We start from the raw sequence: 24,270 nt of genomic DNA, 5'->3' as shown, positions 1-24,270 counted from the left end.
CCTCAGTTTTCTCTTTTTTTAGCAAAAAGAGCCCCAGCCTGTTCAGTCTTTCCAGGTTTAACCTCTCAGTTCTGGTATCATGCTCGTAAATCTTTTTTGCACTTTCTCCAGTGCCTCTATCCTTTTTTATAATATGGGGACCAGAACTGTTCACAGTACTCCAAGTGTGGTCTAACCAAGGTTTGATACACCAAGGTTCTATTCAAGTTTAACATATCTTCTCTGCTTTTTCAATTCTCTCTCTCTTGAAATGAACCCCAGTGCTTTGTTTGCTTTTTATATGGCCTTATTAACCTGCATCGCTACTTTTAATTGATTTTGATTTGTGTATCTGTACCCTCTGATCCTCTACCCCATTTAGACACTTATTTTCCAAGGAGTACTGATATTGCCATGTAATTCAGTGATGGCAGCTGAGAATGTGGCATTTGATAAATTGACCACCTGCAACCAATTGCAAGGAACTTGGTCACTTAAGTGCATTTATGCAAGGTATGGGAAATCCTTAAATTGTACAGCAAAAAAAATGTGGATGGTGTTTAGACAATCTTGCTTTAAACTTGTATGTTTTGTAGTAAAGGACACCAGAAATATTATTTTCTGATGATTCACATACTTTTATTGCAGAAGGGAGGTTTAGATTTCTAAAGACTGGATAATTCCACTAATAAACTTTGTTCCTCAGGGTGGTGACTGTCTTTCGAGTGCTTCGAGTTGTCATCTTGGTTAGAATTTTCAGGCTTGCCTCACAGAAAAAACATCTTGAAAAGGCCACAAGAAGAATGGTGAGTTTGTCCCAAGTTTTTCTCTTAAATAACAGGAGAGTCACACCAGTGCAATTTTCTGGAAGTCAGTTTAAGAATCATATGCCAAAACTTCTGCCAATAGGTTAGCTCCCTATCTGGACTGTGAACAGTGCTGTAGTGTGGTTGCAACATCCAATTTGCGAAAGCATTTCTTGGAAAATGCTGGTTTGTCTTAATTTTGACAATTGGATCAGAAATTATGCACATTTATGATCTGTAAGTGGTGCAATGAAACAATTAAGTTTTTAGGCAGCGACACACCTCAGCTAATCTGAATGTCATGCCAACGAACAAGATTCCACTATTTTATAAAACTAAATTGAAACTGAAGAATAAATTCTTAAATGGTGAATGTAAAGATTACAGAACGAGGCATAAGCTGCTGTAGGTCAGCAAGACCATGAGCAAGTGGCATTTGGTGCAGGACAGAATACAATCTGCAGAGTTTTGGATGAACTGAAATTTATGGAGTGGAGGATGGGGGCTGACCAGGAGAGCATCGGAGTAATCAACGACAGGTGATTTAGGCCCGAAGAGGGTTTCAGTGGCAGTGGGCGATGAAAGTAGGTAGCTTTTTTTTGTTTATTGCATTTAATTGTTACTCTTCTAACCTGTCCTGTCCACAGCATTGGAGATGCAATGTTTGTTTGGTTCCCTCCCTGGACTTGTTTGGTGGGAAGATAGCCCTTCAATTGGTCTAGACAATTGGGGAAATAAATTCTCAGTGCTGCAGAGTAGAAGCCCTGGAAGACAAATTGTATCAAGCTGTGACCTTCAGTAGTCTGTTCATACAACAAACTGCATATTGTAGTACATAATCCTACTGTTTTGAGGGTGGAGTGTTTGTGTGATGGGGATTTGTTACTTTGACTTTCCACTATTTCTGGCTGGTTCCAATAAAGTGTGTGTGTGGATCTAGCTGGTTCTGTGTTGCTGTGTGTTCCTTTCCCCTTCTTGCACAGAAGTTGGTCGATGTTTTTAAAATCCCAATCATTTATTTACTACTGAATTGACTTCAACTACAATTATTGAAATTAGCCATCAGGCTAGAGGGCTAGTTTTAGTGAGTTTCTTTGTTAAAATTAAAAATATTTCATCTTTCCTTCTTCATCAAACATTTCTGCAACAGTACTTTTTACTAAAGAGCTCCTACTTCTGTCTAAACTCAGAAGTCCAGTCCTAACTTAACTGACCGTTTAGTCCTTCCAGAATTTCCCTTATTTTAAGATAACCCATTCTCTAATTCAACTGCCACCATTCAATTACCCAGAATAAATTACAAAATAAACAAGCAAATTAAAGGTTCACTTGTTACATCCAGATCAAGTAGTGTTTGCAGTACCTTTCTGTATTGGCATACTGAATGAAGACATCAGCAGAGGCGTAAACCCTCTGGGGAAACTATGTAGCAATAAAGAACAGACCTGCAAGGAATTGTATGAAAGGACTTGCTATTGAGGTCATCATTCATGTGTTGACATTTTAGGGAAACTTTTTAGGAAGCCTGGATAAAGCCTGATGCTTGATTGTGGGAAGCCAAAAGCAAAGATTGTGAGGAGGGAAGAATGAGGTGCACAATGTTAAATTTTTCATAAGTAGGGTACTGGCATGGAATAGACTGGTCTTGAGATCTTGACTTAGGAGAAAAGATAAGAGGTGAACTATGTATTGTGAAGGTTCTGCTTTGTTAGTCATGGTTTGGAGCAGTTTTCTTGGTAGAAAGGTTCAGTGGGGTTATTGGGGATATTAATCCCTAATGGTTTTTTTTAACATTTGTTCATGGAATGTGGGCGTTGCTGGCAAGGCCAACATTTATTACCCATCCCTAATTGCCCTTGGGAAGGTGGTTGTGAGCCGCCACCTTGAACTGCTGCATTCTGTGTGGTGAAGGTGCTCTTGTAGTGCTGTTAGGGAGTGAGTTCCAGGATTTTGAACCAGCGATAATGAAGGAATGGCAATATATTTCCAAGTCAGGATGGTGTGTGTGTGTGTGACTTGGAGGGGAACTTGAAGGTTCCCACTTCCCATGCTGCCCTTGCCCTTATCCTTCTAGGCGGTAGAGAACGCGGGTCTGGGAGGTGCTGTCGAAGAAGCCTTGGCGAGTTGCTGCAGTGCATCTTGTAGATGGTGCACACTGCAGCCACAGTGCTCTGGTGGTGGAGGGAGTAAATATATAAGGTGGTGGATGGGATGCCAATCAAGCGGGCTGCTTTGTCCTGGATGGAGTCGAGCTTCTTGAGTGTTGTTGGAGCTGCACTCATCCAGGCAAATGGAGCGTATTCCATCACACTCCTGACTTGTGCCTTGTAGATGGTGGAAAGGCTTTAGGAAGTCAGGAGGTAGGTCACTCGCTGCAGAATGCTCAGCCTCTGAGCTGTTCTTGTAGCCACAGTATTTATATAGCTGATCAGTGGTAACACCCAGAATGTTGATGGTGGGGGATTTGACGATGGTAATGATGTTGAATGTCAAGGGGCGGTGGTTAGACTTTCTCTTGTTGGAGATGGTCATTGCCTGGCACTTGGTGGCGCAAATGTTACCTGCCACTTATCAGCCCAAGCCTGAATGTTGTCCATTGGCCTCCAACAACCACAACCCTATTCCTTTTGCTAGGTATGACTCCAACCAGTGGAGAGTTTCCCCCCCCCCCCCCAATTCCCATTGACCTCAGTAGGGTGTTAAATGAGTTGTTGCCTGGGACTTCATCAAGTGGCAAATTGTGATCTAATGAAATCAGTGAAGTCACTGCACAGAAGATTATTTGGCTTGTTACATCTGTGTTGATGTTGGCTCTTCAACTGGAGCAGCGTACTGTCCATCCAGTTCCTGCTCTTTCCCTATATCTTTTATATTTTGTTTCTCTGCTGCTTTTGCACTCCTCCCAGTAACAAACTTGAGGCTATTTGCCTTTATGGGAATTCAGAAGACTGTGCACATTTGTGCACAATTTCCTATATAACAGTAAGCAAAATGCTGGAAACACTCAGTGGGTCAGTTAGAATCTGTGGAGAGAATAGACAAGTTAACATTTCAGATGTAGACCCTTCATCAGAACATTGTATTTTCTGTGCTCCTTTTTTGTAGAGCTAAGTGTAATGGCATTTATTAGAATACTGTGCTAATAGAGGATTGATAACCTCTCTACTTTATTTACAGGTATCTGAAAACAAAAGGCGCTATCAAAAGGATGGATTTGACTTGGACCTTACTTACATTACTGGTTTGTAGATGTCCTGCTAATAAACATTTACTTCTTTTAAAAGAACCTTTTTAGTTTCCACTCTGCATCTGTAGTTAAGGGAGCAGTCAGCTTTTCTCCAGGCTTCTGTGTTGGTCTGAAACCAGCTGTGATGTGTAAGTGCAATCCAGGGATGAATCTCCCTTCATCTTCTGGTTGGGAAGAGCCTAGCCTCCCCACAGTGACACAGCTGAAGTTAGTAATGATGTGGAGTTTGAGTGTTAACCCCCTCCCACATCTCTGGAACAATGTTAGCAATCCCGTGTGCTATAACCATGGTGGTGACTTGTGAGGATTATTCATCTGAGGTTATTAACTGTCTAATATTGCTCTTGTGTGCTGTTTACAGATCGGGTCATTGCCATGTCATTCCCATCCTCTGGGAAGCAGTCGCTCTACAGAAATCCAATTGAGGTACAGTACACGAGGCCTAATTTAAAAATGATACATTTCTGGCTGCTTTGAACGTATGATTTACCATAGTATAAATTTCTAAATTGAGATATTTAACCATCAGTTTTGCTTGGCTGTCTCAGCTATCTTCTCTTTTCCTCTTGCTATTCACCTATCATGATTCTTAATTGGGTGGTGCCAACAATTTTGCCATATTAAATGTTCTAAAGGGCACCTGTGTGGGCCAGTGTCTTAAGAATTGATGTGCCAATATGGCTGGGCTAGTTCCCGTTATATGTAGGGGGGTGAAAGTAGGTTTTTGTGCACATTGTTTCATCACCTGATCATGGTGAAATATACAAGTTATCTGAGGGATAATGCTCTCGTGTCTGTCCTAACTTGTCACTGAAGCTCAAATCAAATTAGAGATGTATTTTCTGGATTCCTTGCTGTTTGTACTATTCATGAACTATTTGGAGGAGAGTGATTTTAAAATTTGCTGATCAATATGGTGGCCACAGGAAAAATGAGGGAGAAAGAGAATTCTGCGATTTGAATCTATTGTTCAATTGGACCAGGGACAGTAAATGGATTTTAATATGCCTATAATGCATAAGAAATGCCAAAGGTGTACACAATAAAAGGATTTCCATTAGCAAAGGTGCTAGTATTTGATTAGCTAATATATCTATATAAAATGGTTTGGGTAGTTTGAGCCCAGTTACCTACCACAAAACCTTTTCAATTTGGCACTATATTGACAGTCTTGCTGCTATAACATGGTTGAAGTGAAAAAATGTTCCATGTATGCAGTAGCGCTGTTCTAAGCTTGGGGCAGTGTAGAGGGAATGTTTACTGTGCATCTAGTGAGCTATACCTGATTTGGAGTACTTGATGCTGACACCAGGTGCTAATAAGTGTTCCATTCCCCAATGCTGATGGGGGAAAATGTATCCAAAAACTAAAATTCATCTCCAAGGTGTTCAATTATGAGTTGAAAAGTTACTAACTTAGAATAAATTTCCAGCAAAACCGCCAGCGACACTTCTTACCTTCTACACTTGGAATCTGAGTACTGTAGTAGATATTTAGAAAAGGTTGCCAGCAAAGGCATTTTATGCTGTGCCAATTGATTCCTTTGAAAGAGCTAGGTGTCACCTTTGGCTCAGCGTTGGCACTCTTTCCCCCTCCTCTTCAGTCAAGATAATGGGTTCAAGCCCCACTCCAGCACTTGAGCGCACAATCTAGGCTGACTCTCTCGCATGGACTTAAAAGATCCCATGGCAGAAGAACAAGGAAGCTCTCCGTGTCTTGGCCAACATTACCCTTCAACTAATGCCACTGATAATAGATCATCTCATTGCTTTCTGTGTAAATTGTTTCCCTACATTACAACAGTGACCACACTTCAAAGGTACTTCATTGTCTGAAGCACTCTGGGACACCTGGAGGATGTTAAAGGCGCTATATAAATGCAAGTTAGTTTCTTGGATAAACATATGGTTGGGAATTGGAAAGGAGATTTATAAAGATATAGTTGTGGACTGAGATGATTTAATGCTTTATGGAGAAAGGATGGGTTTTTGTAAAAGCCAGCAGACTAGGACTAGATGGGCATTTTGGAAACTTGCTTAATTATACTTTTTGTTCTTTTTCCTCCCCATGACAAACTGTAAGATAGGGGCTCTGTCCTGTTGCATTTGTAAAATATTTCTACTGTATATTTTCATAGCATTGGGATTTTTCAAATGGAAGTCCTGGCTATTTCTGATCAGATTCCTTTTTATTGAGAGCCTGTAGGTAGAGCAGATATGCAAAGTTGTCTTGGCATTACATAATGACACACAAATTCTCTCCTGTGTGTGACATTTAATGCTGTGGGATGGCTTGCTGATGCATAAAGTTAGGAAAGGTGGGGCAGATTAGATTCCATCTAATTTTCTACTTCCACTCCAGTGATGAACAATTTAATACCGACTTGCTGTTGAAAGTGCTTTGGGTTTCAGCCAGACCGATGCCTGTTCAAGGCTTGCTTTTGATCTGGGGTGCCTGGATCAGGCTATTGCAGGTTTTTATCTTCAGTTCACTTGCTTTTGTTTACATCTGTGTCTCGGTGATTTGCTGGAACTCCACCGAGATAATTGCCCATATTATGGGCAATTGAGTTAAAGGACTTGGGAGAATTTGTTGTTTTACCAGTGAAAGTGAAATACTGTGTTCTTTACCTGCTGACCTGTTTAGTTTCTACACAAGTTTATATCTTGCAAAATTTTGACCTCCCAGGACATGCACTTTGGGATCAAAACAGGTCTGTGCCCATCCATTGCATTTTTGAGTCATGCAATTTTCCATAATAGTAATAATTGACCGAAAACTATCCTTTGCCTGCTTGTATGTGCATACGTGCTTCCATACTCATTCACCTACATGTGTGACTTGTAGGTTGAGAGCCTGGCAGTTAGAGCTCTTGTGTGATGGCAGGATTATTAATGATGAAAGTGACTGACTTGAGGCCTTGACTAAAATTAAAAAATGTAAAAAGAATGGGGCCTAATGTGGTTCGGAAAGTTAAGACACAAGGGGTACAGTGGTACAATAGCAAAATACTGCAGATGCTGGAAATCCGAAATAACAACAGAAAATGCTGGAAAAACTCAGCAGGCCAGGCAACATCCGTGGAGAGAAAATAAAGTCCGTTTTTGGTGAAAACCCTTTGTCAAGACTAAAGAAGCACAGGAAATGAAATAGACACACCCCTTCCAGGTGAAACAGCGATTTACTTGTACTTCTTGCAATCTAGTATACTGTATTCGCTGCTCACGATGTGGTCTCCTCTACATTGGGGAGACCAAATGCAGATTGGGTGACCGCTTTGCGGAACACCTCCGTTCAGTCCATAATGGTGACCCCGAGCTTCCGGTCGCCTGTCATTTTAATTCACCACCCCATTCCCACTCTGACCTCACCGTCCTTGGCCTCTTGTATTGTTCCACGGAAGCTCACTGTAAACTCGAGTAACAGCACCTCATCTTCTGATTAGGCACTTTACAGCTTTCTGGACTCAATATCGAGTTCAACAATTTCAGATCATAACCTTGGCCCCTATTACATTTTTACTTATATTTTTTATCCACACCTTTGATTTAGCCCTCACCCCCCTCTTTTTTTTCCTCTCTCCCACATGGTAGCTATCTCCCATTCTGCCAGAACATTTCACACCTAATCTAGAGCCGTCTTTTGTCTCCACTAGTCCTATCACCATCTCGTTTTGAATACCTCTATGTCTCCTCTTTTGTTTTCTCCCAGCCTGGCCTCTTAATCTATTTCATTTCCTGTGCTTCTTTAGTCTTGACAAAGGGTTTTCACCTGAAACGTTGACTCTATTTTCTCTCCACGGATGTTGCCTGGCCTGAGTTTTTCCAGCATTTTCTGTTGTTATTTCGGGTACAGTGGTTGCTTTGATTATATATTGTATTCGTTGGCACTGGGGGAAAAAGTGGCTTATACTTTTGTAGTCTGATCTAAATTGTTACTTGCCCTAATAGCAGTGAAGAAAACCTGTTCTCAAAAGTATGTTGTTTGATCCACAAAAGAAGATGTGCAGCTGACTGATCAACTATAGAAATTTGTGCAGATGCTGATCCATGTGGGGGGAAAAAAGGCTAATATTTTAATTGCACTGCATGTAGTTTCTATATGTGAATGCAATAGAGAAAAATTAAGCCAAGGCATGTTGGTGCTCGGGTGGTTTCAACCCTGGACCACAATTCCTTGTATTCATTGCTTAATGGGTGCCAATGTTTTGTGGTGATTTGCAAAAAAATAGTTGCGATCTACAGGAATTAAAACATACCACTCCCACGTACAGAAATCTTGCACTTTTTTGGGACAGTGATTTCAATAGAAACGCGCTGTTTAAATTGAAGTGACTGTGACTGTGATGATGATGATGTTGACCTTTTTGATTGAAACGGACTCAACTCATTGGTGTAGGGAAAGGAGATTATCGTATTGGTTGGGATTCTGGTGCCAATTAGATGCTCCCCTAACCCAACTATGTCAAATCAGTCTACCTGATTGGAACCAGAGGCTTTTTAGTAATATTTTAGCTGGTTTTTAAGCCAATTCTGGACTTGTGTGGTTCCCAGATTGATGTTGACACAAGGTTAGTGGAGCCAGAGAGAGCCTGATAGCATTTAAACCAGCCACTTCTGTGAATGCCAGGATCCCTGGGAAAGTCGCCCCCCCACCCAACAAAATCAATTTGTGGCTAGCATATATTTTCAAAGCATTCCAATAGCGCAGTAATAAAACTATTTGAATAATGGCACTATTAAATATAAAAATAATTAAAACAATTCTACTTGCCCTGTTTTCCCTTCCTTCCACATTGTTTTCTTTTTTCTTCAATTTTAATAAATCATCCATCTCTCCAGGTTCCACTGTATATTTATCTGAAATTGGAGTACGTTTATATTTTGCTAAAGGCAAAACTCTTCCTGATGCGAGTATCATTACAGTGTAATATGGTTTCCAGTAATGTAGAATTCATTTTATTTTTTTAAACTTTGCAGTTGCCAGCTGTCTTTAAAAAAAATTAAGCCAGAGGAGAGATTTACCTTTCCATTCCTCAATACTTATGATCAAGGTCTGATTCAGGCTAGGGAAAGTTGTGGGGTGGGTGGGAGAGGGAGAATGAGAGAAAATAATGACCTGGGTGAGGCTGGTTTACACTGGTTTGCAGCAGCAAACCGAGAACAGATTGGAGAGCTCTGATATTGGGCATTTTAAATTAGCTTGTCTGGTTATGAATGGGATGGGGAGGGAGGGGGGGTTAGGGAAGGAGTTTTGGGGGGGGGGAGAAAAAGGGAAGAAAAAAAAAAAAATTCCCCACCCCAGACATGTGCTAATTTGACCACATTCGTGCGATTCAGCATCTTGCTTTCCCCTTAACTGCTGACTTTTTTATTTATTTCTGGTTTCTCTTCTTGTACCTCCCCTCCCCCCCTTCCCCCCCCCCCCCCCCCCGCAAATCCTTCTGATCTAAATTGTGCCATTCATTGAGCATAAGTTGGTACAGTCTATGTTTATGAAAAAATTAGTGAAGAAACGTACACAAAGCAATTTTGTATTTTGAAACACGGCTGGCAGGGAGTGAGGTTGCTGTCTAAACAAAACCTATGCTGGTCATATCTGATGGGACTACTTGAAAGGGATTTGAAAGATAAAGGAAATGTACAAAAAAAAATTCGTTTTCAAAATTTTTACATAAACTCATCTGTTATGCCCCATAATCTTTGAACAGATCTTTTCAGCCAAACTGTAGTCGAAAGGTGGCATTTGTATTTCTAAATACATTTGCTGGGCAAAATCCTGAACTGAAGGGATTATGAAGTCGGTTATAATTGTTCCACCGATTTTAATTTAATCTGCGCAGTGGTCATTACCAAAGTAAGTTATACTTGTACATGGTGGTCTTTTCAAGAAGTTAGATTTTAGCTGCTGCTCATCTACTTTGATCACTAGGTGGTGCACTTGAATTTAATAATGGTGAGACCTTTCATTTAGATGGTTTAATATCCAACTATAGGTCACATACATGATCTCCTACATTAACTTTCAAATTCCCAAATTCCTGAAGTTTCCCCATAAAATTTGAAATGAAAACTTAACTCTTTTTTGCTAGCTAATTATGCAACTATGATGGAGAAAAGCTGGGATAATTCATGATGTAGGGTTTACCTTGTGTCGACAAGTCAGGTAGCTTTTCCCTTTTTTATTGAAGGGAAAAAAAAAAACTCCTTGAAGGTAGTCCATTAAGCTTGTTTCCTTTCCTATCAATGGATAGGGGAGTTGGCAGCTGCTACGCTCTGAATCAACCAGAAATAAATACACCTCCTTCTGCCCCAATCTCCCCTCTCCTCGCCCTTGGCGTTGCCTGACCTCATCAGGGATTGGAAAATTAGTAGCATGGTGTAAAATCTGACCACTCCTTGGCACTGTGCATTTTGGTTCTGAGGCATGTTGTGCAATTTTTACCTCTTTCTGCTCCACTTATTTTGCCTTTGCTTTCAAATTTTTGTTTCTTTCTTGTCTGGAATGCACATATTTTAAGGACTTGTGTAGTTGAGGAACTGTCCAGGATCAAATTTTAATCCCAATGATTAAGTCTGTTTTCCCAGGACTGAAATTTGGATTTGGGGTTTTGGATCTCTAGCCGAAGGTTGAGAAATGCCATACTTGAAGATTTGAGTGTTTAATCCAGTCTGGCTCAAATAGGGTCTTGTAGGAGTCTACGTACTCCTAACAAAATATACTGAACTCTGAGAGGTTCAACAGAAAAGGTTTAATTGTTGAGACCACATGTTGAACACAAAAATGGCGTCGGAGACTCCACCAGTCCGACTGTCTTTCATCAGTCCACAGCTTAGACGGCTCCTCCCCCGCTCTGGGCTTAACTATGTTGCAGATCGAGTTTCTTAAAGGTGTGATCCTTCTTAAAGGCATGACGCCTGATTTAGTGTCTACGGACCGAAAAGCGGATTGTGTCCTTTCTGTGATCGGTACGCCACACAGCTCCCCCCAGAATCCGCTAGTAGGGAGTGTACGAACCGGCGTGGCGGCTTGATGGCACGGCCAGAACGGCTCTTGGCGGTTGGTGTCTGGAGCGGGACGCGTCGGGCTCTTCGGCGGTCTGCCCCGCGGTGGGGGTTGGCCCACTTGAACGGGTTCGCCGGGCTCTAGGTGCGCCAGCTTGAGCCGGTCGACCGACACCTTGTCAGTTCTGCCGCCCACTTGGAGGAGGAAGAACTTGTTCCCCATCTGGAGTACCTTGTAGGGTCCGTTGTATGGGGGCCGTACAGGTCCTCGGTGGGCGTCATGGTGCACGAAAACAAATTTGGCCATGTGCAGGCTAGGTGGTACGCGGGTTGCTGGTTCGCCGTGCCGGCCGGTGGGTACCGGAGCGAACTGTTGTGCTCGGTTGGCGAAAGCGCGGCGTTGCTGGTCAGCCGACCAGGGGGTCGTGGCGGTGGGCAGGAACTCTCCGGGTACACGCAGCGGCTGGCCGTACACGAGTTCCGTCGGTGAGGCTTGCAGGCCTTCCTTGACCGCGGAGCGTAGGCCAAGTAGCACCCACGGGAGGCGGTCGATCCAAGCCTCGTCCTCGAGGCTGGCGCGGAGGGACGCCTTCATGGACCTGTGGAATCGCTCGCACAGTCCGTTGGCTTGGGGGTGGTAAGCCGGGGTGCGGTGAACGGCCACCCCGAGGTTTCGGGCGATGGCGGCCCACAGATCAGAGGTGAACTGCGGGCCTTTATCCGACGTCATGTCGGAGGGGACGCTGAACCGAGCGACCCAGGTCCCGATGAACGCCCTCGCGATGGCGGCGGTGGTGGTGGACGTCAGTGGAATGGCCTCGGGCCAGCGGATGGTACAGTCCACGATTGTCAGCAGGTGCGTGTGACCTTGTGATGGCGGCAGGGGGCCGACGAGGTTGATGTGGACGTGGTCAAACCTTCTTTCTGGCACGGTGAACTCCTCGAGTGGGGCTTTGACGTGCTGGTGGATTTTGGCACGCTGGCAAGCTATGCAGGATCTGGACCAGACGCGCACATCTTTGCGCAGGCTGCGCCAGACAAATCGGTTGGCCACCAGTCTAATGGATGCGCGGGTGCTGGGGTGTGAGAGGCCGTGGACGATGTCGAACACCCGTTTTCGCCGGGACTACGGGGCAGGGTTGCACCAAGGAGGTGTCGCATTTGACTGTGACGGCGGACGGGCCGCAGGCGACGTCGGTCAGCCGCAGCCCTAGGAGGGTTGTGGGCGCGGAGAGCAGATCGGGGTCGGTGCGTTGCTCCGCTGCCAGTTGAGCATAGTCCACTGCCAGGTGGGCACCGTGGACGGCGGGGCGGGATAGGCAGTCGGCCACCACGTTGTCTCGACCGGAGACGTGCCGGATGTCCGTGGTGAATTCGGACACCACGGCGAGCTGGCGTTGTTGCCTGGCTGACCACGGGTCCGCAGATTTTGCCATCGCGAATGTCGGGGGTTTATGGTCGACAAACGCGGTGAAGGGGCGGCCCTCCAGAAGAAATCTAAAATGGCGGACTGCCAGGTACAGTGTGAGGAGCTCGCGGTCAAAGGCGCTGTATTTGGCCTCCGGGGGGCGCAGTTGGCGGCTGAAAAAGGTCAGCGGTTGCCAGGCCCCGTCGACCCACTGTTTGTACATGGCGCCGACCGCGTGGTCGGAGGCGTCCGTGGTGAGGGCCACCCTGGCGTTGGGCTGTGGGTGAGCGAGTATGGTGGCATCGACGAGCGCCTTTTTGGTCGAGTCGAAAGCGGTCAACATGTCCGCCGACCACTCGATCGCCATTCTGTCTTTCTTACCCCGGAGGGATTCGTATAGGGGCCGCATGAGGGAGGCCGCGCCGGGAATGAAGCGGTTGTAAAAGTTGATCATCCCCAAGAACGCCTGGAGGCCTTTGATGGTGGTAGGCCGGGGGAACTGCTGGACGGCTTGCACCTTGGCGGGCAGGGGAATGGCTCCATCCTGCGTGATGTGGTGGCCGAGGAATTCGATCCTGCTGAGGCCGAATTGGCACTTGGCTGGGCTGATGATGAGCCCATGCTCACTGAGCCGCTGGAACAGGGTGCGGAGGTGCTCGATGTGTTCCTGCTTGGAGGAACTAGCTACCAGGATGTCATCCAGGTAGACAAAGAGGAACATCAGGTCCCGGAGGACCGAGTCCATGAGCCGCTGGAAGGCCTGGGCCGCGTTTTTGAGGCCGAAGGGCATTCGGAGGAACTCGAATAGCCCAAAAGGGGTGATTATGACCGTCTTGGGGACGTCCGTGGGGTGGACTGGCACCTGATGGTAACCGCGCACCAGGTCGACTTTGGAGAAGACTGAGCGGCCGGCCAGACTAGCCGAGAAGTCTTGAATGTGCGGTATGGGGTACCGATCCGGCGTGGTGGCGTTGTTTAGGCGCCGGTAGTCCCCGCAGGGGCGCCATCCCCCGTCGGGTTTGGTGACGATGTGGAGTGGGGAGGCCCAGGGGCTGTTGGAGCGGCGGATGATGCCGAGCTGTTCCATTGTGGCGAACTCGGCCCGCGCGATCTCCAGCTTGGCCGGGTCCAGCCTGCGGGCGTGGGCATACACCGGTGGGCCTGTGGTGGGGATGAAGTGTTCTACCCCGTGCTTAGCAACTTTTGCGGAGAAGGTCGGGTTGGTGAGGGCTGGGAACTAAGCCAGGAGTGCTGAGTAGTCGTCCGTTGAGCGGGCGCAGCACTGCTATGCCATTTCGGCGGGGGGGGGGGGGCCATGGCGCCCGGGATAGGTGACATGGTGTTCATGCCCACGAGGCGACGCCGAGGCATGTCGACCAACAGGCCGTGGGCGCACAGGAAATCCGCACCGAGGAGCGGGGAGAGCACCTTGGCGGTGATAAACTCCCAGTGGTAGCAGCGGCCTGCGAGGTCGATGGTGACGGTGCGGGTGCCGTATGTCCGGATGTCGGTGCTGTTGGCGGCAGCCAGCGCAGGGCCGCGGCCGCCTCGCTGGATCTCGAGGGCGGACGCAGAGATGATGCTGCGCGCCCGTGTCGCATAGGAAACGGCGTCCGGAGGCGCTGTCCGTAACATACAGCAGCGCGCCTGCTTGCCCCACGGCCATCGTGTAGGCCGGTGTGGGGGCGGTTGGAAACGTGCAGGGATGGCTGCAGCGGTGTGCCCGTGTGCCGAACCGGGTATGGAAGTAGCAGTAGCCCTGGGTCGGAGGGCGTGGGGGCCTCGTGGCCGAGCTGTGTGGCCGCGCGATAGAGGGTGGAGCGTGCGCCGACGCTGCGGAGGCCCGGTCGGGGGTAACGGCGTGGTTGGAGCCGGCGGACAGGAGCTTATCGGCTTTGTCGGCCAGGTCCTCGAGGTCCGTGAGGCTGGACGCCACGATCGCCGGGCCGATGCTGGGGGGTAGTTGGCGGATAAAGAGCGTGCGGAAGAGGGAGCCGGGCGGTTTCTCGTCGGTCAGAGCAAGCATGTGTGAGGGCAAGTCTGACGGCGTGGAGTCACCGAGGCCCGGGAGGTCGAGGAGGTGGCAGTTGCGCACTAATTGGGAGGCTGTGAATTTTTTAAGGAGCGCGGCCTTGAGATGTGCGTACTTGCCTTCCTCCGAAGGGTTTTGTAGTATTGTCCAGACTTTCGTGATTGTGGAGCTGCCCAGGGAGGCGAGGAGGTAGTCGTACGTCGTTGCGTCGGCGGTGATGCCGCGGAGTCGGAATTGCGATTCAGCTTGAAGGAACCAGGCGATGGCTAGGTTCTCCCAGAACTCCGGCAGCTTCACAGAAACTGCGTTTGTGTCAGCCATGGTTACGCTTAGGAGTCGTCCTGAGCGTCGGGGTCACCAATGTAGGAGTCTACGTACTCCTAACAAAATATACTGAACTCTGAGAGGTTCAACAGAAAAGGTTTAATTGTTGAGACCACATGTTGAACACAAAAATGGCGTCCGAGACTACACCAAGTCCGACTGTCTTTCATCAGTCCACAGCTTAGACTGCTCCTCCCCCGCTCTGGGCTTAACTATGTTGCAGATCGAGTTTCTTAAAGGTGTGATCCTTCTTAAAGGCATGACGCCTGATTTATAGTCTACGGACCGAAAAGCGGATTGTGTCCTTTCTGTGATCGGTACGCCACAGTCTCTTGATTTTGTTTGAACTGGTCTAATTAAGAATTTTCCAGAAAACCTACCTTTTTTTAAAAAAAAAACAAAATTGCTTTTTTTAGTGACCTACCAAAGTTTTCTTGTCTCCTAATGTGTAGGGATTGTTGACCAATGCTTGCCTTTTATTTTTAAAATCTCCTGCTAAAGCATGCCCCCAAGAGAAAACACAGTGGGTGAAAATTAGCAGGGGAGAAATTAGACCCCCCAAAAAGTGGGTAAATTCAGAAAATGCTTCAATTTATTAAAAAAAAAAAAAAAAAAAAAATTGATAACTACTCAACAAACTTGGGATTTGCTTTTATTGATTTTATTTAAGACCATTATTGAGACTCTGCCCCAGTTGTATGAGGAGAGTGAAGCTATTTGCCAACCGATAGTTTTTTTTTTACAACCATTTCCAAAAAGCTGTGGCATAAGATGATCTGCATGTGCAATGCAGAGCAAATCTAGGTTGTCATTTTAGCTTTGCAGGTAGAAGTATGCAGGCAGCTGCTGCTAGTTTCCACTAAGGTCTTGCCATGCAAGGCCGTGCTATTTTAATGCCATACTATCTTGTGTAACAACTGCTTCGTGGTTGGCAGAGGTAACACAGTCCAGGTCTGCCAACACAGGTGACGGCTTCTGCTCAACTAAGCCGTAAAACATAAATGAGATGACCGCTTCTGGTTGCTTAAGAACCGGTGATTCAACAAACATTTTCAATCTTCAACAAACATTTTAAATCAGCCTATTTAAATTTTTAATAACAACAGAAGGCGCTGGAAAAACTCAGCAGGCCAGGCAACATCCGTGGAGAGAGAGAGAGTCAACGTTTCAGGTCGAAACCCTTCTAGCTCGAGGAACAGCACCTCCTCTTCCGATTAGGCACTTTACAGCCTTCCGGACTCCATATCGAGTTCAACAATTTCCGATCATAACCTCGGCCCCTATTATATTTTCATTTTTTTTATCCACACTTTTGGTTTGTGCCTTTTCCTTTTCTCTCTCTCTCCCACATGGCAGCTGTCTCTCACTCTGCCAGCGCATTTCACACTTCATCTAGAGCCGCTGTCTGTTTCTTTACCTGTCCTATTACCATCTCGTCTCACCTTGAATATCTCTTAATGTCTCTTCTTTCATCCCCTCCCCCATTTCCCAGCCCCCAAACTGCCTTTTAATCTGTTTCATTTCCTGCCATTTTTTCTCAGTTCTGTAGAAGGGTTTCGACCTGAAGCGTTGACTCTGTTTCTCTCTCCACGGATGTTGCCTGGCCTGCTGAGTTCTTCCAGCGTCTTCTGTTGTTATTTCGGATTTCCAGCATCCGCAGTATTTTGCTATCGTATTTAACTTTTTGTTGTTTAGACGATATTTTCGAGTTAGGTTGATGGCATGGCTTTTGCTGCTGCACTTACTTTCAAAATCATTAAGGCAAATTGGATGAACTGAAGTGGGGCATGGACAAATTCACTCATGGCATTGTGCTCATCCATTTTTTTCTGACTAGTTAGTGTTAATGCTATATCCAAAGCTCAACTCCCGTACAACGAAGACATTGGCACCTACCTGACAAGTGATGCAAATTGCCCAGGTGTGTCCTACACTCAAAGCTGGACAAATCTAACCCAGCCTCTTCCCAATCATCAGCAAATAGATGGCAGAAGTAATCCATAGTGCCATCCTGCTCATCAATGACCTGCTTGACAATGCTCAGTTCATTTCTACCAGAACCATTTGGCTCCTGACCTCATCACAGAATTCATCTAGATGTGGACACGAGCTGAATACGAGAGAAAAGGTGTGAGAATAGCTGCCCTTGACATCAAGGCAGCATTTGACTGAGTATAATACTAAAGTGCCCTAGCAAAACTGAGGATATCTGGCGGGCCAAACCCTCTGTTTATTGGAGCCCTGCTGAATGCACAGGAAAATGGTTGTCATAGAGTCAAAGGGGGAGAAATTAGGTGTCGCCCCTTTTGGGGTGCAATTATCGACCAGGCGCTAATTATCACCTCCGACTGCAAACTTGGCTTCTATCTCCCCTGGAGGTGATTGGAGCGCTAAAGCAGGCGCTACACACCTCTCTTGGCGCTAACGCCGAGGAGCGAGGTGCTACCTCAGAGCGCTGGCAAAGCTCATGTGATGTCAGTCAGCAATGGAACACAGACACACTGGCGCTGGCCAGTTCTTAAAAGGGAGGGTCGATCTTGCTCTCCATCCACACCCTGCTCATTGCAGCCTTGAATCTCGGCTTGGAGAGACCTGTACATCAAATCTGCTGGAAAGAACAATGGAGGCGCCCAGGGAAAGAGCTCTGAGAGCAGCCCCCACAGTCTCTTCTCTTCTAAATCGATGCAAGGAAGGTCAAATCAAAATTAACCTGCGACGTGCTGCTCGGTACCCAAAACTCCTTCACGCAGCATTGAATCTCTCCAGAAGTCAGGCTCGCTCTCTCGTGCTCGCTCGCTCTCTCTCACTGCGTGGTGCAAAAATGTCGCCGACAAAAGAAGGCAGGAAGCGGTCGCCTTTAAATAACGCTCCCCCAGTCCGTTCCCGACTGCAAAACGCTCCCCTCAACCTGTCGTTGCTAGCGGCAGGTGGTAAGACAGGGGGCGCCACTTAATATTTGGTCTGGGGCGTTGCACGCTCGACTGATGTCACGATCTGCGGGCGCAGGAGATCGTGGCAGTAGTGTTTAGTGCCGCCGCAAAATGTCTGGTCAATTTCACGAGCGGCGCAAACATTGCTGCGCCCGGGCGCTAGTTGCTTTGCACCCCATTAGCGCCCTCTTGGGGTGCTAACGGGAGATGCAAAGCAACCAAACTTTTCCACCAAAGAGTCATAACGGCGCAGAAGGAGGTCATTCGGCCCATCGAGTCCGTGCCGGCTCTCTGAAGCAATCCAGTCAGTCCCATTTCCCTGCTCTATCCCCGTAGCCCTGCAAGTTTATTTCCCTCAAGTGCCTATCCAGTCTCCCGTTGAAAACATTGAGTGTCTCCGCTTCCACCACTTTTGTCGGCAGCGAGTTCCAGGTCCTCACCACTCGCTGCGTAAAAAAAAGTTTTTCCTCACATCTCCCCTGTATCTCTTGCCCAAAACCTTAAATCTGTGTCCCCTATTCCTTGTACCATCAACTAGTGGGAACTGTTGTGTCTGTGTATAATAAGACACAGACTGCAGGAGAACGGTACAACAGGTGTTTACTAAACGTGGCTCACACTGGAACTGATCTGTACAGATTACTACTCAGTGCTATATACAGGTGTGGTCACTGCCGGTACTGCAGTATACATGAGCTGTAAAAAATAGTTCCCCCCCTTAAAGGTATATACATGACAATTCCTCCCCTTTTTAGATTAACAGTACCATAACACTCATTTAACAATTAAATATCAAGCTAATTACAATTAACACTTTTAACATGCAACATTAGCTGAAAATAGTCTATTTATAAATTCAGTCTTTGGGGAGGCTTCCTGATCCTTTCTGGATAGCGCCTTTCCCGAGTGTCTTGCTCTTGGTGCGGAGGCGATTCTGGCCCCCTGTCGTCGGTTGGTTCATCAGCTTCTGATGCTACTGTTTCTGGGGTAGATGCGACTTGTACGTCGGGTTCATCACCAGGTACGTATGGGCGAGGCATGGGGTTGACTTGTTCCTGTGACTCTAGAATCTGGTCAGCATGGCGTCTCACGATGCTCTTCCCCAACGTCCACTGTGTACATTAGTGGGCCCTGCCGTGTGCATATCGTTCCTGGCTGCCATTTTTCTGTTCGGTAGTCACGGGCCAAGACTGGTTGCCCTACATTGAAGCTCCTTGTTGGCTTCTCATGGATGTGCTGGAATTGCTTTCTCTCAACCTCTCTTCGTACGTTTGGTCTGAGCAAATCCAGACGAGATCTTAACCTTCGGTTAAAGAACATCATTGCTGGGGCCTGGTTGGTGACTGCACGTGTCACATTCCGGTAGGCGAACAGGAAATTGTCCACCTTGTGCTGCAGCGGAATGTTGTCATTGTACATAGCCTTTATTGCCGCCTTAAAGGTTTGTACGAACCTCTCAGCCAATCCATTTGTGGCTAGATGATACGGGGCGGATGTGTAATGTCTTACCCCATTCTTTTTCAAGAACCTCCGGAACACTTCGGACACAAACTGTGGTCCGTTGTCAGAGCAAATCTGTTCTGGCGAGCCATTCCTGGCAAAAATGGTCCGTAGGACTGCAATAGTTTTCTCCGTGGTGGTGGAGGACATTTTGATGACCTCGGGCCATTTTGAGTGCGCATCCACGGCTATTAAAAACATTGAGTCCATGAATGGACCAGCAAAATCAATATGCACCCGTTGCCATGGAGATGAGGGCCACTCCCATGGGTGTAGAGGGGCCTGTGGTGGTGCATTTTGGACTTTCTGGCATCCTGAGCAGCTCTTGGTCAGGTCCTCGATTTGTTTATCGATTCCCGGCCACCACACAAGCCCTGGCTAGGCTTTTCATTTTTACCCCTCCCAGATGACCCTCATGAAGCTCATTGAGCACTCTATCCCTTAACTTGGGTGGAATTACCACTCGGGATCCACACATCAAGGTCCCCCGGCACACTGACAGCTGTTCTCTCCTTGTCGAGAATGCTGGCAACAGTGAGTCGCCATGTGCTGGCCATCCCTTCACCGTCAAATCATATACCCGAGACAGTGTCGGGTCATTTCGGGTTTCCTTTTCGATACAAGCGTTCGTTACCGGTAGGTATTCAACTATAGTCGAATGGAATATTTCGACAGGATCCACTGCTGGTGCTTCCTCCGCAGTAGGCAGTGGCAGGCGTGATAGCCCATCAGCATTTCCATGCTGTTTCGTGCCCTTATATTCAATCTCATAGTAGTGCGCCCCTAGAAAAAGTGACCATCTTTGTAGTCGTTGCGCAGTCATCACTGGAACGCCCTTCTTTGGATTAAAAATGGAGACAAGAGGCTGGTGATCAGTCAGCAAGGTGAATTTCTGCCCGTGCAGATAGTGATTGAACTTTTTCACTCCCCACACTAGGCTGAGGGCCTCCCTGTCAATCTGGGCGTAGTTACGCTCGGCTGAGGTTAGTGATCGTGACGCAAAGGCTATTGGCCTCTCTGAGCCGTCTGAGAATTTGTGCGACAGCACCGCTCCAATGCCGTAGGGTGACGCATCACATGCCAACCGAATTGGTAATGCTGGGTTGTAATGGGCCAATACCTCTTTCGATGTGATTAGTGTTTTGCTCTTCCGGAAAGCTCGTCTACATTCGTCACTCCACTTCTATGGCACCCCAGTTTGCAGCAGGGTGTTCAGTGGGTGTAGTATTGTAGACAAATTTGGCAAGAACTTATGGTAGTAGTTTACCAGCCCGAGGAACGACCTCCGTTGTGACACATATTTTCCGGTGCTGGAGCCTTGTCTACTGCCTCAGTCTTCTCTGGGGACTTATGTAACCCCTCTTTCTCGATAACGTGGCCACAATACGAGATCTGTTTTCTAAAAAACTCGCATTTGGGGCGGTTAGCTCCGAGCCCATATTCCTGCAATCTAGTGAGCACCTGCTCCAGGTTAGCAAGGTGATCATTGTCATTTTCGCCCGTGACCAGGATGTCGTCCAAATAACACTGGGTCCCTGGGATCCCTTGCAGGACTTGTTCCATCGCCCTCTGCCAAATAGCCGGAGCTGATGCTACCCCGAATACCAGCCAGTTGTATTGGTAGAGACCTTTATGGGTGTTGATTGTGAGGTATTTTTTTGATGCTTCTTCTACCTCCATTTGCAGATACGCCTGGGCCAGATCAATCTTAGTGAAGCGTTCCCCTCCAGATAGTGAGGCGAAAATATCTTCAATCTGCGGAAGTGGATATTGTACGGTGTGAAGGACCGGGTTCACTGTTACCTTAAAGTCCCCACAGATGTGAACCTTCCTTGGTTCCCCAGGCGTGCTGCTCAACGACCTTTGCATCACCGGGACGATGGGTGTAGCCCACTCGCTCCAGTCTACCTTGGACAGTACACCTGAATGTTCCAGACTCTCCAGCTCTGCTTTGACGGCTGGGCGGATCGCCTAAGGTACCGGTCTGGCCTTAAAAAAAAATTTGGGCTTGCGTTTTCTTCAATTTTAATCATCGCTGTCATGCCTTTGTGTTCCGAGTCCTTGCTGGAACACTTCTTTCGTGTCAGGATCTTTGACAGTCGCCCAGGTGTGACGTCGTCATCCTTTTTGTCAGCCACAGTCAGTGCCTGTATGGAATGCCAAACCAGTTGTATTTTCCAGATCCATTCACGTCCCAGTAATGGTGGTCCTCCATCTTGCAATACATACAGGTCTAGTTTTGGTGTTTCCTTACCGTTATATATAACGGTCACCCTTATTTTTCCTTTGGGGTAGACTTTTTGCCCCGTGTACGTCTTCAAAATAATTTTTGTGTCTCAAGGGTATGTGTGAGAATAGCCGCTCGTAGTCCCGTCGGTTTATGACTGTTAGGGCTGATCCTGTGTCCAATTCCATCTTTACCTGGACTCCTGCTATCTTGAGAGTGACCCAAATGGTTCAGTGATCCTCCGTTGTGATCACATGTAGTTTCAGGCAACTCAGTTCCATGCTTTCGGAGTTGTTATCACTCTTTTGTTCGTCTGAACTATTCTCCGTCATCTTATGTACCTTCTTGTACTTTCCTTTAGTAGGTTTCTTATTGCTGGTTTTCTTTCCCGACCTGCAGACTCGTGCTATGTGTCGTACTTTTCCACACTGTCTGCACACTTTGTCTTTGAACCAGCAATCATTCTGGTCGTGTGTTGTTCTGCCGCAGCGATAGCACTTCTCTGTTCCTTATGACATTTCGTTTGTGCCATATTCTTGCGGTCTCTGTTGTATCTCTGCAGCGCCCCGTGCTGCTGCTTCATATGATACCGCAATGCTGAAAGCCTTTTCCAGCGTAAGGTCCTTTTCAGATAAAAGCCGTTTCTGGGTTCCTTCACTTTGAAGCCCACACACAAACTTGTCCCTTAAGGTATCTGCCAGTCCCGCTCCAAACTGGCAGTGTTTCGATAGTTTGCGCAGTTCTGTTAAATAATCAGCATTGCTTTCATCCTTATGCTGGTTCCGTTTGTGAAACTTGAATCTTTCTACTATCAGCAGTGGTGTGGGGTTTAAATGTTCCTGTAGTATCGTTACTATGTCTTCAAAACTCTTTTCCATTGGCTTCGTTGGGGTTACTAGATTTCGTCATAAACCATACATCTTTGCACCCATTAAATTTAACATTACCGACGCTTTCTTGTCATCTGACACCTCATTTGCTTTGCAGCATACCTCTATTCGTTTGACATATGTAGTCCAATCTTCGACTTCATCGTCAAATGTGGTGATACTGCCACTCTTTGGCATTTTGGGTGTGGTTTAAAATGGTGTCTCCCAATGGCTTAAAATGGCGTCTCCCGTGCTTTCCTTCCTCTCCCGCTGCTGCCGATGCCGCTCCCGGCGGTTCTCGTGGCAATGGCGGCGCCCTGTAGGTTTCGCGCGCTTCTCCTGCGCTGCTGCCAACGCCGCTCTCGGAGGTCCTCGTGGCAATGGCGGCGCCTCGCGGGTTTCTGTGCCTCTGTCTCTCTGTCTCTCTGTGACGCTGCTCGGACCCTGAACACCGGCTGTGCGCTCTGCCCTCTCCCCCGTCGACGCTGCTCGGCCCTTTGCTGTGCCACTCGGTCGAGCTCTAGCCCGCCGCTGTCCGGGAAGGGTCTGCGCACTACCTGTTGCCAGCCCGTTTCGCTGGACCACCTCGACTTGAAAGCCAAGCCTGGCTCGCGACAGCCTCCCCCACAATTCTCGCGTCTCTGCTGGATGACTGGGCTGTTGCCCGTGGTCGACGCCCGAGTCTCTGGCCTTGACCTCCAATCCACTGATCTCCAGGAACGAATTCCTGGGAAGTGATGCAGAGTTGCAGGTAGGTTCGAACTTGCAGGAGAACGGTACAACAGGTGTTTACTAAACGTGGCTCACACTGGAACTGATCTGTACAGATTACTACTCAGTGCTATATACAGGTGTGGTCACTGCCGGTACTGCAGTATACATGAGCTGTAAAAGATAGTTCCCCCCTTAAAGGTATATACATTACAGGAACAGCCTTTCCCCGTCTAGCCTATCCAAACCCGTCATAATCTTGTACACCTCTATCAAATCACCCCATAACATCCTTTGCTCTAATGAAAACAAATCCAGCTTCTCCAACTTGTCCTTGTAGCTAAGATTCCCCCATTCCCAGAACCATTCTGGTAAATCTCCTCTGCACCCTCTCAAGGGCCTTCACATCCTTCCTAAAGTGTGGTGACCAGAACTGGACGCAATACTCCAGTTGTGGCCTACCCAGCGATTTATAAAGGTTCAGCATAACTTCTCTACTTTTATACTCAATACCTCTATTTATGAAGCCCAAGATCCCATATGCTTTGCCAACCACTCTCTCAATATGATAGCAAAATACTGCGGATGTTGGAAATCCGAAATAACAACAGAAAATGCTGGAAAAACTCAGCAGGTCAGGCAACATCCGTGGACAGAAATTTGAGAAATATGCCCTGCCACTTTCAGGGACCTATGTATATTAACTCCCAGGTCCCTCTGTCCCTGCACACTCTTTAAAACTGTGCCATTAAGTGTATATTGCCTCTCTGTTCCTTCTGCCAAAATGCATCACCTCACACTTCTCTATTAAATTCCATCTGCCACTTGTCTGCCCATTCTGCTAGCCTTTCTATGTCCTGTTGCAGTCGATTGGTATCCTCCTTACTGTTTGCCACACCCCCAAGTTTGGTGTCATCGGCAAATTTATATATATACCCCAGCACTGACCCAACTCACTGTTTTCTGTCCTTTAAGCCAATTCCTTATCCAAGCTGCCACTGACCCACCTATTCCATGAGCCTCAATTTTGTTAACCAGCCTTCTATGTGGTACTTTGTCAAACGCCTTCCGAAAATCCATGTAGACAACATCCATTGCATTCCCTTCATCAATCGTCCCTGTTACTTAGTCAAAAAATTCAATTAGATTAGCCAAACACGATCTGCCTTTTACAAATCTGTGTTGGCTCTCCTTAATTAGCTTAAACCTCTCCAAGTGACTGTTAATATATTC

The 24,270-nt window shown here is 46.9% G+C and overlaps 1 protein-coding gene across 3 annotated transcripts in view; it reads left to right on the top strand.

Annotated features, from left to right (window-relative positions):
* tpte (transmembrane phosphatase with tensin homology) overlaps positions 1 to 24,270 on the top strand; it is a 111,787-nt gene that overhangs the window by 49,163 nt on the left and 38,354 nt on the right. For all 3 annotated transcript variants that reach the window (XM_085999420.1, XM_085999419.1, XM_085999418.1), the window contains 3 exons: positions 686 to 785; positions 3,963 to 4,026; positions 4,394 to 4,458. In XM_085999420.1, coding sequence (XP_085855546.1) covers positions 686 to 785; positions 3,963 to 4,026; positions 4,394 to 4,458 — 229 coding nt within the window. The remainder of the gene's footprint in view (positions 1 to 685; positions 786 to 3,962; positions 4,027 to 4,393; positions 4,459 to 24,270) is intronic.

Source organism: Somniosus microcephalus, chromosome 10 (assembly GCF_052327205.1).
Source record: "Somniosus microcephalus isolate GS21.2 chromosome 10, FLI_Smic_1.0, whole genome shotgun sequence".
In the NCBI taxonomy this organism is placed as follows: domain Eukaryota; kingdom Metazoa; phylum Chordata; class Chondrichthyes; order Squaliformes; family Somniosidae; genus Somniosus; species Somniosus microcephalus.
The sequence above is the reverse complement of the archived record's forward strand: the minus strand, read 5'-3'. Positions and strand labels throughout refer to the sequence as shown.